General features: G+C 38.7%; 1 protein-coding gene across 2 annotated transcripts in view; it reads left to right on the top strand.

The window, feature by feature from the left end:
* arl15b (ADP-ribosylation factor-like 15b) overlaps positions 1-10,620 on the top strand; it is a 47,341-nt gene extending 36,721 nt beyond the window's left edge. The window contains exons 5-6 of one of the 2 annotated variants that reach the window (XR_014029287.1): positions 8,954-10,280; positions 10,427-10,591. Coding sequence is in view for 1 of the 2 variants with exons in the window: in XM_081354480.1 (XP_081210606.1) it covers positions 8,954-9,106 (153 nt within the window). In the remaining variant the exon portion in view is untranslated. Of the gene's footprint in view, positions 1-8,953 lie in introns of both variants that reach the window. The other variant, XM_081354480.1, reaches the window with a different exon arrangement.
* Positions 10,621-17,427: the final 6,807 nt, after the last annotated feature.

Raw genomic sequence — 17,427 nt, forward strand, 5'->3', positions numbered from 1 at the left:
CAGTAAATAGAAATACTACTATAACTAGTGACTACCCAAGCTAAACAGCATGTAATTAATATTCATGAGAAAAAAATGTAAATGTCACGATGTAATGGTGGAAATTACAAGGTAAAAATATTAAACATATGGATGGATGAATCTTTTACAATAAGATCTTTAATATTAGAAAAATACATATGGTGATACATTTCTCTTTCATGCCAACTTTTAATATTTTATATTCTAATGCAACTATAAATATTTTATCCTTGTTGCAAGGCAAACTATATTTAATATTGTCTGGTTTCTTTCTTCTTCAGTTTTGCTCATGGTTATGGAGAATCAGGGAATGTCGCGTAACCTGTCCATATTCCCATCTGTCTAATTTGACTGTCCTCTACCACCAAAATCTAAATGAATTAGAATGAAGATGCTTTTCTAAACCAGTTCTACAACTCTTAGGTAATATGTTTGACATTGTTTCAAACCACCATACTAGTGTTGACCATTACAGGTGTGTGTGTAATTTTTAAATCCCTTCCTCATGCTTACGAGAAAGACTCTTGTATCTTTGATATATGGTATCCCTTGAGCTCTATGGTCCTCAATTCTAAGGGCTCTGCAGTTGAAACTCTACCCAGCAGAGTCACAGTCACCGGTGTAATTTACTGCCCCCATCTACCCATCTGCTCTTTGGAAGCAGCTCCCCCCATGCGGTAATGGAAGGGGTCAATGTCTTACCTTTAAAAGAATTGCCCGGTTTTCCCCTGCATGACCCACACCCCCTCCCCTTCTCCTGTGGCTGATCTCACTGGGTTGTGATTTAGAGTGATAATAAAATTACCACGGCTCTGGAAGTAGACAGGGCACCCGTAACATCTGGCTTTAATAAAGTTATGACTGATAGAGATGGATGCACACAGAACCAACATGAGTGGGAGACACACAGACCCTCAAGCTCCAGAACTGGACCTGTTTCAGATGACAGATGTCTTTGAACCCTCTCGACTAATCCATGCAGGTACCGTTTTTACATCGCTTTCCATACAGAGAGAGCTGGCAAGCAAATGTATTTGGTCTTTGGCTTATCTGCCCTCTTCATGTCCTCACTGACCCTTTTCAGTACTCATGCTTGCTTAAGAGTACTCTCATTCCCGGACATTGCTTTCTCGCTAAATTAATTTAGCTATACAATAGAATTGAATCTCAACGTGTTGACCAACATCGAGCAATAAGATGTACAACATACCTTACGGCACTTTATGTAAGTGGTCCTGAGTAGTTTGTTGTGCATCCCTAAAATACATGGTAGAAAGGGGCGAGGAATATCTTAGAGAAGTCCTCATTGACATCAGGCGCCATCAATTGAATGTTTTTTGGGGGGAGGAATTTTTCCTTGTCCTGAAAGATGTGTTTGAGACACGAAGACAAAGGCCATCTTGTCTGCCTGAAGGAGGTTGAACTGTGGAAGATCTGTCTGGCTGGTTGGACTCTGTATTCTGTCTGGGCTCGGAAAAAAAAAAACATGCTGGCCAGACTTTATTGTTTGGCTCGGCTGGCAGCCTGACTCAGGGCATTCTGCTGAGAGAGGTCAATGTGTAGCAGACGGCTGCTGGTTGTTCAGAAACTGGGCACTGCCACCAGACAGAAGTACTGCATGTGGCAGCACCCAGTTTCTGAACAACCAGCAGCCGTCTGCTTGTGTACCATATGGTCATGGATCCTGGATAGACGATGCAGTTGAAATATCCAAATTCTTGCAGTCCAAATGTGCGTTTTTGACAATGTGATGTATCGAGATGCACGCAAACCAAAGAACATTTTTTCATCGAAATCATGGTATATTATTTATCGTGGTGCACAAAGCATAATACAGGGAGACATCATGTACTAGAACATCCTTTATGGTTCTGTGATGGCAATTAGTGTTGTTTCCTCTGCACTCTGAGCAGACGCATCACTTACAGTCTGGGAGTTGATGCCCACCGTCTGTATAGTACAGACTGTGCAAGCAGGACAATTCTGCAATAGGTCAGATACAAGCATTGACAGAAGAGCTTCAGGGGATCTGTGACATGTTTTAAATTCTAGCTACTGTAGTACTGGAGACCATCTTTTAAGCAGAACTTAATCAGTGTCCTTGGGTTAACCCATACTGCTTTTTCTCCAAGAAGGTGTCGGTGCAAACTGGGAGGCTAATTTCTCCTTAAACTCTGTAGAACATTGGTTTTCAATCCTGGCCATGGTTCCAGATTTGCAAAGACGTTCCTGTCAAGAGAGATCTTTACTGATTTAAGAATAGGCACCTGTCCAGGAACCAGCATTATGTGGAGAAAGGGGCACCAGATTGCTCATCTTGTAATAGACTATTTATACCTTTGCAGACCATGGGCTCTAATTGAATTACTTCTCCCATGAGCAACTGTTACAATAAGGTATTTTTAACCAATTTGATTTGCAGTCCTGTGAGTCTGAGCGGCAAGCCTTGCCTAACATTTGCTTTTGAGCGTGTTACGCTAGACGGGTGTGAACAAGTGTAAAGGAAAGTGAAATAGCAAATGTATGACTGTCTTCTGGGATAGTATCAAAGTTAAAATTTTTGTCTATGAATCACTGCTGATATGGCGTGGGGCTCCCGGTTGGGATTAAGTTTAGGTAAAGTGTTGTTGAAGATATCCAGGGGGGCAGGTTCAGCTCCTTTTAATGTGTTCCCAATGTTCTGGAGCCAGACTCGGTGAGTTATGAGAACTCTGAACTCCACTTCAGTCATCACCGTAACTCAAACACATGCTTACATAAGAGCCGACCAACACTAGTCATGACAGCGGGAAGTTATGCTTGTTTGGGGGGGGTCATGGCATCGGAGCAGATGGTCTTTTTCATCTCAGGTGTATGGAGACATCCAGTGATCTCGATTAATTTAGTTCTGTCCACATTTGACAGCATAAACTATCTGTCTGTTGCAACTTTGTCTCTTTGTTCATGTTCTAGATTTGCAAAGACGTTCCTGTCAAGAGAGATTGAGCAATATATAACGCACATGTATACACCTCTAATACATGCACATGTATACCCGTATTGCTTGGCCAGCACTTTTTGTTTTGAAACTTGAACACGATTTTGGCTAAAGCTCTTCTTCTGAGCTACTTTGTCAGGAATGTTTCTTCACTGAGGAATCCCCAGCGACAGGGCCTTCGTTGCCCTGCATGAAATACTGTTCCATTTATTAATATGAGGAAATCTCTTCAGAAAGGGAGTGCAGCCTCCAGCATGTGAATAGAGGGGGCCCATGGAACTGCTGTGGTTTGCTGTGGAATGAGCCTGATTTAACACATGAATAACAGAAACTAGAGCTCTGCAAAACAACTGGACAGAGTCTCAGCTATTGGGGGAGGAGGTGTGCTCTCCATCGTTTGCTTCAGCTCCATCTTTGGACTGAAAACCTTTTTATGTTTTTCTCTTCGAAATTGATGAATATCACAATGCTTACACATTCCTATCTTTAGAAACTCGTTGTGATATGATCCTTGAAATGAATCTCCCAATCGAAAATGTTTGCAGTATGCTGAAGAAATGAGCACTGTAATTGGGGAATTTCTCCCTTTTTGGGGAGCAGATCTGCAGGTGGGTCTGCGTGTGTGTGTGGTTAAGTGTACAAAGTTCAGAGTCTGATGGATATCAGATGGATTTGTTGATTATAGTTTGAGCAGCTTTGTTGATGTGGGCTTGCCAGCAGGTCACCTGTCAGTGCCTGAGGGGGTGCGTCTGTGGGTGTATATTCTTTCTTTGTGGGTGAGTTCCTCAAGTGAAGGTCAATCCACACAAACGTACAGGGCAAGAGGACAACTGATTGGAGGCTGGTAGTTGCACCAATAAGAGACCTTGCAGTCCTGCAATGCTGCAGTTAATTCGCTCAATCCCAGCTCCTTTTTATCCTGTTGCAATTCCAGATGTGAACCGTCAAGCTTTACGCAAATTGATTTACTGTAAATCTGCTCTATGGCCTGGCGAGCACACTATGAAAGCACATAGGCCAAGAGGCTTGTTCACGGCCCCTGACCTGGAACCCATGAGCTTCTGACTTTGTGCAGGGGCATCCGTAGTCAGGTCTCTTACAAAGTGATTTAGTCACGGCTTGTCTCCAGTAAGGGTTTATCCCACTGACACCGGAAAGACTTCATATCCAAACATGTCATAAAGAAAAAGATCTGCAGTAAACCAGGTGTTAAAGCCAATCGGGCTTGGAGAACTTGCTGATTTAGTTGGCGCCATGTGAGCCTTGCACATGGCCTGAGGTTAGATTCATCTTGGGCTTACTCAAGGTTTCTCAGTTGGGATACACTCTAAAATTTGTGTAATCATATTTGTGTGCTGATACCAATATCTGATTTCTTAGAACAACATCCGCCAAAACCCCTTGGTGATTCTGCTTTTTATTTTTTACTTACACCTTGTTTTACACCTAGTATAATTAAATCGGCAACTTCAAAAATAAATGATTTTATTGCTTTTGTTCTCTTTCTTTATTTATAATTTGACTGTTTTGTTTTTCCTCCTGAAAATCACAATTTCTTTTTCACCTAAGCCACACAAGAGATATTTTCTTCACCGCATGAGTTATCTGTCACCAAATTTTGATTGACAGGACATAAGTTTTCACTGCATTTTGGTCTCCTATCAATGTTTTAGTTTACTGAAAACAGGTTTTTGGAAATGTTTTTCAAAATGCTGTGCGTGAACTGGTGAAACAGATTTTGTAATATACTTCATGAGAACCATTTGCACATGGCAACAGTTTATAAAAATGTGCTGGAATTCGACAGGAAGGAATTTTGACTGCAATAGTGGAACACTGATTTGTTTTTTGGGGTCGGTTGTCATAGATAACGTTTACAATCGTTAAAATGATCATACGACTATATGGACGAGTATGCATATACTGCATCAGTTAAGTAGTACACATTCTTCAGTGTTTTTTTGCATAAAATCTTTATGGCACAATATCGCCAACTACTGGCCTGGCATGGCTGTGTGGCAACGTTTAAAGTGTTTTTGTGATTCTTTTTCAGAAATTTCTATATACATGTAAACAAAGTATAAAGCACTGCTGAAAGTTGACCATTCTGACCCATCTCTTCTGTCTTGTATTTTTAGCAATTGTTCAGGGTAGAGATGATACATTTTCTGCTGTATCAGCTGCCGTCAGACATACCAGCACTCTGTATCAGCCAGTATCATCTTCAGTATTCATCAGTATTTTTCATGAACGTCACTGGTAGAGTCCGTCCTAAACCTCCTGTCTTTTTTAAATGTTACACTTGCTTTTTTAGGCCTGGATATGTTTCACTGTGAAACAATAGACAAATATGGCTTCGCGTTCCAAGTTTGTTCTTGCTCTTCGAAGCAGCAGGATTGGGTAATTTTGTAGCAATGAAGTCCCAGACAGGGAAATCTTAATCAACATTCTTGGCATAATAGGAAAGCGTTGGCTCAAAGGATGTTTTGTTTGATTTTTCATTATTTTTTTTCCTTTCATTGCACTCTCAAAGGGAAGTAAGAAATTCCAACGGCTTTTTGGCACGTTCCCGCTGGCTGTCAGTTAAGCTCAGTGTTTGCCTAGATGTGACACTGATGCCATGTATTTCAGTGCTGTGAGTGAGTTTAAATGTGGAATCAGAGGCCAGGCTTGAAGAAGTGCTCCCAGTGGGGTAGTCTCTCTCCACAGCAGGGAGGTTTGGGACTGAGCCAATCAGGTGACGAGACGGGCCGGCTTCCAGAAACACCGCCAAAACAAGAGGAAAATACAGTGTGATTCTTTTGTGTCAGGAATAAATAATGCGAGTGCAGCATTTGAAATGATTTAGCCTCTCAGCCTTCACTTTTCACACCTGTGCTAGAGGCTTACTCCGTATTTATTCTGGGCTTCTTTAAGTCCCCTAAGGTTAGAGGTCAACGATTTGGGTGGAATCATAAATTAGGAGCTGGGGGGAAGGAATCACTTTGACAGGGACATTTTTGGATGTTTAAGTGCTGTTGTTCAAGTTGAGGTCAAGGTTTTTCTGGCATCATGCTATTCTTTCAGATCTTTAGAAGGTTCAACCTAAAATTATACTTTCTGTCAGCATTTTTTCAACCTCATGACTTTTGTAACCTTTGTGACTTACTTCTGTGGACACAAAGTAAGACATTTTGGAAATTTGTCTCAGTGTTATGTCCATAAGTGGGGTTCAATATTTTATTCCTTAAAGGGTTTCATCCAATGATCCAGTGACCCAATAATTTACTCACCCTCAAGCCATGCTAGGTGTTTGTGACTTTGTTCTTTCAGCCAAACACAATCTGAGTTTTATTCAAAATATTCTGGCTCTTCCAAGCTTTATAATGGGAATGAATGGTACCTTAGATTTTTAAGCCCAAAAAAGCGCATCCATCCATCATAAAAGTAATCCATACAGTTCCAAGGGGTCAATAAAGGCCTTCTGAAGCATAGTCATGAGTTTGTAAGGAAAAAATCCATGTTTATAACTTTATAAACTACAACCTCTGGCGTCCGGCAGCAGCCTAACACAAGTCGAGTTCCGTCGGACGAGTGACCTCTGACCCAACCTTTTTTGGGCTAGGGTACCATTCAATCCCACTATAAAGCATGGAAAAGCCAGGATATTTTGTATTAGAACTCTGAACGTGTTCGGCTGAAAGAAGAAGTCATATACACCTAGGATGGCTTGAGCGTGAGTAAATTATGGGATAATTTTCATTATTGGGTGAACTAACCTTTTAAGTTCTTACTGATGAATGTTTAGCAAAGCATGCAGTGAGTCCAAAATGTAAGCCACATTCATGGATTTATTTGAAGATATAGCCTAACAAAAATGTTATGTATACAAAGTATTACATTAGCTTTGAATTTTATGAGTATTTAGATATTCATATTATGTTAAAGTGTAGAACTACACCTGTGGTCACTCTGATTGTACTAAAAAAAAAAGTTTTTGCAGATGCTACTTTTTTGTAATTTTTTAAAGTATCATTTTGCATTCAGAAATATCTTTTGAGACCATTGTACATGGCAATAGGCTTTTTTAATTCACAATGAGAGGATCTTTCCTGAAGAGCTTGGAAATAACTTGTTTAATTTTTATGTTTGTTGCTTTCTATTGTTGCCTTGGAAATTCTGAAAACACAGAGCTGCTTATAATCAGAAGAAACATCCTCTATCTCATAAATGCTGTGTTCAGTCAAGCACTGTCAAGTCAAGTGCTCATCATGTTTGCTCATTAAAATTTAATTTTTCTCTCCTGTTATCTAAAGTTTTCCTCCAAATCATCTACCATAGCGAACACTGATCGCATTCCTGTCTCCCCTCCCATTTCTGCCCCGTTGAAAAGGACTGGCGCTAGTACTACAAGTTTGTCCTCATATTCCCCTGGCTAATACATTGGAATTTCTTGGCCGATACCACATACTTTCTAACTTCAGTAGAATAAAGATCTTGTTGTTTTATTTTGGAACTCATTTACAGATGAATATTTACAGATACAATTCAGCCTGCGTTCTTATTGGTCAGTAGGGGAAACTTGTTCCAAAATAACAAACACAGCCAAAAGTTTGTTGAAAAATCTTGTTTTAATCTGCAGACTAACAGTCTGATCTCAGGATTGATTTGTTACAGTGCTAGTTTATCAGTTAGATGTAGTATAGATAGATATAAATAGTATACCCAGAAAAAAAACATATCCTAGCAATTTTGTTAAAAGTCATGCTAACTGTTTAAGTAAAAAAAAAACATTATGACCACTCTTAAAGAAACAATTAGATGACTAACCTGCTAAACAAGTCTAAGCAGTTTAGTTTATTTATTCTCTACAGCTATGTTTCCATCCACCTATTTTTAAGCAAGTTTTGGATTATCGCAAAAAAAAGAGAAAAAAAAAACCTGAACAGAAACACTAAGATGTGCATACATTTTAAAAATATGCATATCTCTTTATGCGCAACAAAAACACTTTGCCTCAACTGTGGATGCGATTGGATAACTGGACTAACCAGTGGAGCAATTTCATTGCACAACATCTCAAATGTTGATTTGGTCAATATGCAATGCCTGAGCTAAAGTCTATCATTAAAATGTTTTGGTATAATGAACTCCCAGAAGCATCTCACACGATTGCGTTCCCAAACACAAGGCATCCGAACGCAAGATAACATGACAATATTGCGTTCCGTCTCTGAGACGCAAGTCATTTATGATGTAGGATAAAAGAGCCACAGTGGCTTTCCCCGATTGCATTTTTATTACAAATATTTTGCACCAATTACCCAGGAAGTGGAAACCCTGCTTTATTCTCAAATGTTTTATGTTCCAATTTTGTGCATAAGTTAAATTAGCAAATTTGGATGGAAACTTGACTATTGCTTCTACTAAATGACCAATGAATATGCGACAAGTTTGATCAGATACACCATCTTTGATGTCAACAACAATATATTTGGGAAGTAATTTTTTTTATCTACCATTAAAAGTGCATAAGCTTCTTTTGCACTTTTTTGCGTTTAGCACTATTTTGTTCATGTTGTTTTCGGTCCATCAGAACACTTTTTTTTTTTTATGCAACTTTTTTACTCCAAGTTTATCCACCTTTTTTGCAATGCGGAAGTAAGCTTTTTTTCTGTGAATGTGCCAGACTTTCGATTCATTAGCTGCGATAGGGAAATAACTTAGTTAGGGAAATAACTAAACGATGACGCTATTTGCTCTACAAAACAGTCTGTTTATGATTATGATAATTCATTAAAATAGTATGATAGCAAATACCAGTTTCGAATATCACGCAGCGCAACAGACTGTTTTTGTACAGCTAAAATAAGTGGAAGTTACAATGACACAAGTTAAAAATAAGGTTGATTGATAGTGTAAGAAGTTTCCACTTAATTGAGCCTCATTTCTTTCTCCATCTCTTTTCACACACAGATAAAGAAATATTTTGAGCTGGAACCTCTGGCACGAGGCAAGAGCTGGATTCTGGAGGGAAGCACGGTGGACAACATGGACGTGGTAAAGGAGAGCTTTGGTCAGCTCATTCATCTGCTGGAGGAGAAGGACCAGGACGCAGGCAGGATATGACCCAGGGACGACTTCCCAGCATCCCTCAGACACTACCCATCGCCAACTCACCACAGGCCAGCACATCTCCAGTCACCATGGCCGTTGTGTAAACTACGTAGTTACTTTAACTTTGTTACTGTGGTGAAACTAATTGAGCCATGGAAAAATGGACTTTGGTAAATCCTCACGTAAGGATGCATATCTGCAGAAAAAGAAGGTACTTCAGCCCTGAAGTTTGATACCTTCTCTCAAACCACACGTATTAACCCAGAACACACGATTACCATTGTCAGTAAAATGGTTATATCAGTTCTTTTTAATACAGACCTAGTTGCACATTGCTCCTAAATAGATGATTTAATCATATGCTTGGTCACGTAGGGCAACTGGAAGTCATGTAGTCCGTAGTTTGTTTTATTGAGTGATTACACTCAATAAAATGCGTGAATGCGTGTTTGAGTGAGTGAGAGTTGCCAGTTTGTACTTAAAAGCCTTAATGTGAGTGATAATGTATTTTTAAAACAAACGTTTCAGTGTGTGTTCTCACAAATGACAGTCTTTAGATGTAATTCAGATTTGCCGTCTTAAATATTTGTGGCTGTGAAGTGAAAAGTGGAGTTATGAGTGATTCCTGAGTCTTAAAAAAACATAATAAAATCTTCTCCTGTCATGTAATATCTCTAAACAGCATGGAGCCGCACTCGATTGGAGATTTAGATAAACGGACCTTTTTGATTTTAAGATCATTGAGGACACGGAGGTGTTTTTATAACTTGGTCTAGTATTATTTCAAAGCTGAACATATCCAGGGTTTTCCTCATCTATCTCTTTATCTTGGACGGTAATGGTTGACAAAGCCCTACTGAAAAATCTAACACCGGTTTGACTTTGTCTTTTCACCACGGACACTAAAACCACAATCAGTCCCTGTAGGTGAACACTGACACAGCCTTCGATTTTGTATGCATGATGTATTGACCATGTGCTTGTTTTGGATATCGCATTATTTGTTTGTGAATCTTTTTGTAATTCTGTTGGCCCTGAATGTAAAACACTCTCTTTGCATAAGCACGCCTCCTCTAGTCTCAAAGTTCTCCCGTTTAGATGAGTTCCCAGACACGTGAACAGAGGAAGCTAATGCAAGAGCCACCAAACCAGTCATGTGCCACATCAGCCACACTTCCAAAAGCAGGTATCCTTTGAAAAACAGCTCGAATGCTTAGTCATCGTCAAACTCGGCCATCACCTTGTGTTTTATTTATATCTACTACAATTTTATACCCTCCGAACCAGTTCAGCTGCCTTTTTGTAATTCAAATATTTGTACATTTGTTACAGATTAGTCTCTGGAAAGGACATCTTTGTACTGGAAAGAAAGAAAGAAAAAAGACTTTTAGCAGTTTACCAAGGTGGCATCAAGTCATTCACATGTTTGACAGTGTTTATGTGTATTTATGCATCATTTCCACTGAGCAACATGGAAAATAAAGGCAGAAGAAGGACAAATGTGTTGTCTTTCGTCATTTGCTTGTAGGATGGTATCGTGTTTCACTTTTTCGTCTCGTGAATAATGGACGAGAACATTATCTAGGCTTACTGACCTTGACACTGTAATTGGGGTCTTCAGGGGCTCTCTCTATATGAGATCATTTCCTGTCTTATGGTGTTTTTTGGCAGACAAAAAATTGCAAATATTTATAAATGCTTTTCTAAAAAATACTAATAATAGTGATTATGGCAAAATAGGTAATAAGGGGTTGTTTTCAAGAATTTTATTCTTTCAAAGGGGCATTTTGCTTTGTGATATCAAGATACCATCCTGATATTTTTGCCCCCAAAAATTATTCAAATTAATTTTAAAAACATTTCCAATTATTTTGTCATTGACCCATTTAACAATGTGTAAAGCTGTCCTCCTTTTGATATTTTCTCTTGTTTTAGTCATCTGGGAGGCTTTGAGCTCTCTTCTGACTAAAGCGTAAGGAACGCCGGCATCTCTATGGCTCATCATCTCAATAGTGATTAGTCATAGTGTTTCCCTGTCTATGGATTAGTCATCTACAGTGATTTCCAGCTGTCCTCATAACCCACAAAACTACTAGATGGAGGCTGTTTCTTTTCATTGGCTTGTAGGGATTTCCAATAAACCAGACTCAAAACAAGATCTAGAGCTAAATTGACACACACATTTATAGATGCTGGGAATGTAAAAACAAAACGGGAGTGGGAACGTAAGGCTGCGAACACCACGGTTGAAAGAAATCTGAAAAAACCTCTGTGTTTGTAGTCAACATTTCAAACAACGAGCACAGTTTGAGCCCAAAAGGAGGCGAAACAATTGTAAGTAAACCACTGATCTGTCAGTTCTGCCCAAATTCCAAATTCAGGTAAGAAAGCTCCTGCCATAGTGTGTTTACCATAACGCTGTAGACAAAGTATGATGCAGTTTTCAGTGATAACCCTACTCTAACAACACTGTTTTGTTAATAACCTTTTGTCGATCAGACTCTCCGTGTGCAGGGATACAAAAACGTGGAAGTACAATCTGTCGTTTTCATGAAAGTCCTGGAGCTTGGCCAAAAGTCAGATGATGCAAACACTTTTGCTGACAAATAAATGTGAATTTCTCGGTCCAGGTAACAGAGAAAGAGTAGACATTCCTTTACAAAAACTACTGAAATTGAAGCAATACAAAATCGGCGAACTTACGATTTAAGTGAAAGGTTGTTGTTTTTGAGGTGAGAGTGGGGGTAAGATGCGTCAGCCCCTTCATCTATCAAATTATGTTTACATTATATAAATTATATACATACAGTATATAAAGGGATCATCATGTACACCTGACTGTATTTGACGGATGTAAATGAGGAAAGTTAGTGTTGTTGGTTTTTTTCATTCTAAAACGTATGCCAAGACTGAAAAGTAAAATGAATTTTATGAATGTTATGCTGTACCTGTGGCTCAACTTTGCCTCCAAATGCTAATGGAACCATTATTTATATGAATACTTTTACAAAATGTTTCAAATTGTTTCGCTTGCTATATTCAAATATTGGCTGGCTTATGTAAATATGAATTATGTGCAGTATTTATTAAGCTCATTTCAAATGCTAATCGTTCAGATATTCTTCGCTTACCTTACTTAGGGTAAGCAGGACCACAATCACTAGACCAGTGTTTATTCTACACTAAAACATATTTTTTTTTCTTTTTTTAAATTATATTTTTATTTTATTTAAAAAAAAGAGTAAAATACAGTAGAAACATGTTAACTGTAAGTAACCTTATATATATGGTGATGGTTTAACACATTATATGTAATTTAACTGTAAAATACTGTCAAATTTGCAAGTAAAACTATGAATATCATATACTTTACCAAATGATATGATGTTGTAAAAAAACAGTAAAAGGACATTCCCAGAAGTCCCTGCATTACACATCACAAATGATTAAATTTTTTACAATAATTTTGTTTCTTCTTATTCTTGTTATCGTTAATGCACATTAGTGTTGTGTTATTTAGTTAATGTAACTTATTAATGTTTAATGAACAGGCTGCTTACGATGAGCTCTGATTCATCATGCGGTTTTCTACTGTGCCACCTGTACTATTGTGGTGGTTATCGGTACATATTAAAGTAAAAAGTCAGATTATATTAGTATATTGATAAAACAAATATACAGTTATAAGTTGTCAAATGGAAACATTGTCACTATTTTTTACTGTGAATTTCTGGCAACCACAGCTGTTTAATGGGAAATAACCAGATAAACAGGGATTTTACAGTGTATGACAGCATGTTAAAGAAACTTCTAGTTTCAGCTGACAGCAGACATCCTGAAATATAACTTTGACCTCTGTCTCATTTCCCCTTGACACTCAGTTCTTCTGACTGTAATTCAGTTAATAATCTCTCAGTACAACATTAAAACTGTCTGTGACTTTGCTTTCTGGGGGCAGACAGAAAATTATTCCTCTGATTTTGAGATCTGACTTACAAAACCTGTTCTGACAGAATGAAATGTAAATGACGTTGTAAGAGAAAGAACTTCTGAAAGATTCATCTTTTGATAATGGTATTGTGTCTGGAGAAGAGACATTATCTAAAATAACCTGAGACCATTTGAAATTGCTCACTCACGCTATATCCCAGACGAATATTAGCATGCAGACAGATGAACACTTTAACCACGTCTGAAGAACTTCACAAAGTTGTCTGCAAGACAAACTTTCAATATCGTCTTCCTTTCCCCCAGTGTCAGTCTTAAAGTAATCTTCTTAAAATGCTCTCTATCTTGTGCAATGGGAGAGTTTCAGAAAGTGTCTTATTTTTTTTTATAGTTATTATGAGTTTCTTTTGCAGCTCTTAAAATGATAGTTCAAACCTGTAAGACTTTTCATTCTTCTGTTTAAAACAAAAAAAGATAGAGTTTTTGTCCATTTACTCACCCTCACGTCAATGAAAGTCAATGGGGTCCAAAACAACCGCACTGGACCCCACCCGCACTTTGACATGACGGTGAGTAAATGATGACAGAATTTACATTTTTGGTTGAACTATCCCTTTGAGGCAAGACACCCCAGGTAGAAAGGGTAAAACATTTAACTAATAGATAGTATCATACTTTGATTGATTACATGAAGAATTCCAAACATTCTGTTGACTTATTAGAGTCAAAAGATTTTTACCGAGGGGATTTGGGATATTTCTTTTTTATCACTCCATAAATCAGAAAATACTGTCAACAGCTGGAATAAAATTGTATGCACTTTATGATTATGAACAAACCCCTCTGTAAAAACCTTCAGATTATAGTCAGGAATAAAAGTTTGGTGTATTTAATGCTGCCTTCACGTGCTATCGGAATGCTCGTAAATATGAGTTTCCTAGTTAAAAATTGGACATGATCGCCCTCTCAAGTCGTATATATTTACCTCTGGCAAGCTCAGGGATAATTCTGATACCCAAGTTCCCAAGTTTTGCGGGCCATAAACTTTAAACATGGCGGAGGGCAGAATGACTGCTGCTCTGACAGGTATGCTTTATTAGTTTTTTCCACAACTCGTATATCGCCTCGTCCAGTCGTTAAAGGGTTAGTTCACCCAAAAATGAAAATGATCCCATAATTTACTCACTCTCAAGCCATCCTAGGTGTATATGACTTTCTATGACTTAAAAAATATCCTGGCTCTTCCAAGCTTTATAATGGAAGTGAATGGTACCTGAGATTTTGAAGCCCAAAAAAGCTCATCCATCCAAGTAATAGCCTGTATATTGACCGAAATGTCAATGAATGGGATGCTAAATATTTTGGCTAAGATTTTCCCAATAAATAGGCAAGAATAAACCTGGTGTCTTCCATGATGCCTTCTCTTTCCGACAACAAAGCGCTTGAATGCGACGAGCTCGTAATCACGACTTCAGAAGTAGGAAGTAGGAAATTTCCGATACAAGTGCATGAATAAAAACACATTTTGAGAAACCAACTTTAAAGATATGCATTGTAATTGAAATCTACAGGTGAAAATAAAGTGCAATAAAATAAACACAAAGTGTATAAGTTGTGAGACGCCACACAGCCCAAAATCTCAAAATTGACCAGACAATGCATGAAAAAACGATGTTTTTGCCTTATCAGCCACAATGAAACTCAAGAATCCTAGAATTGACAATGAAAATGTATTTAACTAGGCCATATTTACTCAAAGCAAAAGGACCATGCGTCTGAAAAGCAAACGACCCTTTTGTAGTGCTTTTTTCCTTCATACAGATGAGAAATGTGCAGTTCCTCCACAAGCATGTTCCCATGAATGATTATAATGAGTTAGGGCTGTGACTGGAGTTGCCTCCATTAGTGAATGTAGCGCACATGCCATTTTGCATTGTATTGTGACAAAGTTCAAATGTAAGGACAAAATGTACATTCCCCTCTTTTCAATACTGGAACATCAAAACCGGCCCGTCTGGGGTAACGAGGCATGCATGCTCATTTAGGAATCTTTCTCCATTAGCGAGTGAGAAAAACTCTTAGTAATGTAAGAACACAATGATAGTCTCTTATAGCGGCGGTCTGTGATCTTGTTTCAAAGCCTCATTCCAGGCTTTAATTGCTGATTGTTTTTAACGGCAGATTCGGTTCCCTCAGATTCGAATGCGATTCGCTGTCGGCTCATTGAAGTTGAGCTTTGATTCCATTTCCTTGTTAAAATTAAAACCAAATTTATACGACTGCTAATGGAGAACATTTCTGCAATGGCAAAAACAGTCAACAGCACATTAATAAGCGTGGATTTTCCATACAGAGCCATCAGTCACTGACTCTCTGGTTTTAATAACGCTCTATAAACACTTAAGACAACAGACTGAGTGTATAAACCAAGATTAAGGTCTGTATACTGCGTGCATGAGCTGCAACAGAAACACTCTGGTTTGCCTTCATCAAAAGTGGACAGAGACAGGCAGAAGAGACTGTTTTGACTGCTGTCCATAGCAGCAGAACTATTCGATTACACCCTCAAGTACATTTCTCATGCTATTTCCAGGCATCAGTTGTACACAGATTGAGCTAAACCTCAGATGACCAGTGGCTGTCTCGCAGACATTGACTGACTCGCACGTTTGTATTGAACTTCTATGAGAGACCCAGCGGGGATCCGGTGGACTGGTTGCTAGAGAGACCCCAATGAACCGTCAGGAAATGACCCACAGAGGTCTGTTCTCTCCAGACTGGTTCTCTTCGAACATGTTGTTTGTGCCACACAACACTTTATGCTTTTTTAGCACTGTCCTTTTTTTTTTTGTACTAATTTATACCTAGAGGGAACAAGGATGTCCTTGCATGAACTTGGCAGAAAATCGTAGACCTTTCAAATTAATGTTTGTTCTGCACTAATAAATATAAATATTGTTTATTACACACACACACACACACACACACACATAAAAAAATGGCTACACATTGTGATATGGAAATCGGTACTGATTGGCTACTCATTTAAAGGTAGGGTGGGCAATTTTTTCCCAATGAAGTGATATTGGAAGACATGTTGTCATAGCTTCTTGGTGCATAACGGCTACCGTAGTTGCAACGCGCATTTGAAAAAGCGAGGCGCTAGAGAGCACTTATTCGTTTGAATGCAAAATACAATTTCACCGCTAGATGGGAGAAATTCCCACACAGTGTACCTTAAAGACATCTTTTGTGAAGCTTTGCTGAATCTGCGTTCATTGTTTTGAAGGAAGCGAGGCTTTGGAGACGCTCTGAAGGGAGGGTGGGATCTCATGCTTTCAAAGCTAGCTTGCTATTGCTAGCCCCTCCGAAATTACCTGCCCTACCTTTAATTTTAAAAGCTTGCCAATGAAAATATGTGTGTCAGATGTCAGTTAATTTACTCTGACTGATTCAGTGAGTTCATTCAATGATTTAAAGGGGTCATATAATGCCATTTTTGTTCAAGCTAATATGGTTCTTTAGGGTCTAAATTAAAAGTCTGTAAAAATTCTCATTAGTATTGTAAGAAAACACTCATTTTACCTGGTCAAAAACAGCTCTGTTTTCAGCACGCTGTTTAAGTGCATGTGTCTTTAAATGATAATGAGCTTTGCTCACCCCGCCCCTCTGTTCTGTGGGTACACCGTTTGTAACACAATAACCATAACGCGTTGTTCATTATAAACGTGGGATTATGAATTATATTGAGAACGTCGTACGTACATAGAAAACATGCCGTAATGTACCTGAGTGTAAACAGCCGCATTCATCGTGAAGCGTGCTAGCGATTTGCAAAGATTAATATAAATATTAATATAAAGGTTAATAAAACGTTACACTCACTTCAGTTCTTCTGGAGGTGCAGCAGGAACACGAATAGTTGGTACCGATCCATTTTTCAGGAGCAGCTTCTTAGCAAAACTTTATACTGACCCTCGTTTGTAAAGCAGTCTGGTGTGTGAAATGATTCGCACAAACATGAAAGCATGGACGTTGATCGTGGGGAATATTCCCTTCGAAAACAAAACTCAGCCACTGCGTCTTCAGCGGTTCGGATTTAGGAACATCAAAATGATGCTGTGTTCCTTATTGCACCCAAGAACAGGATGGCACAATCGCTTAGACGCCATTCTGCTCATAGACAGTGCTCCAGCGTATCAACAATGAACGCGCCTGATTGACAGCTCGCTCACGAGGGCGCGAGGGTGGGTCTGTGTTGAAACGCTGCTGTCAATCAACAATCGTGGGAGGGGCGTCCAACCATGTGACGTCACAAAATCGAACGGCTTGATTTGAGAGAGGGGAAAACATATAAGGAGATTTAAAAAAAAAACACTGGATGG

Source organism: Scardinius erythrophthalmus, assembly GCF_964197995.2.
Source record: "Scardinius erythrophthalmus genome assembly, chromosome: 23".
NCBI lineage: Eukaryota > Metazoa > Chordata > Actinopteri > Cypriniformes > Leuciscidae > Scardinius > Scardinius erythrophthalmus.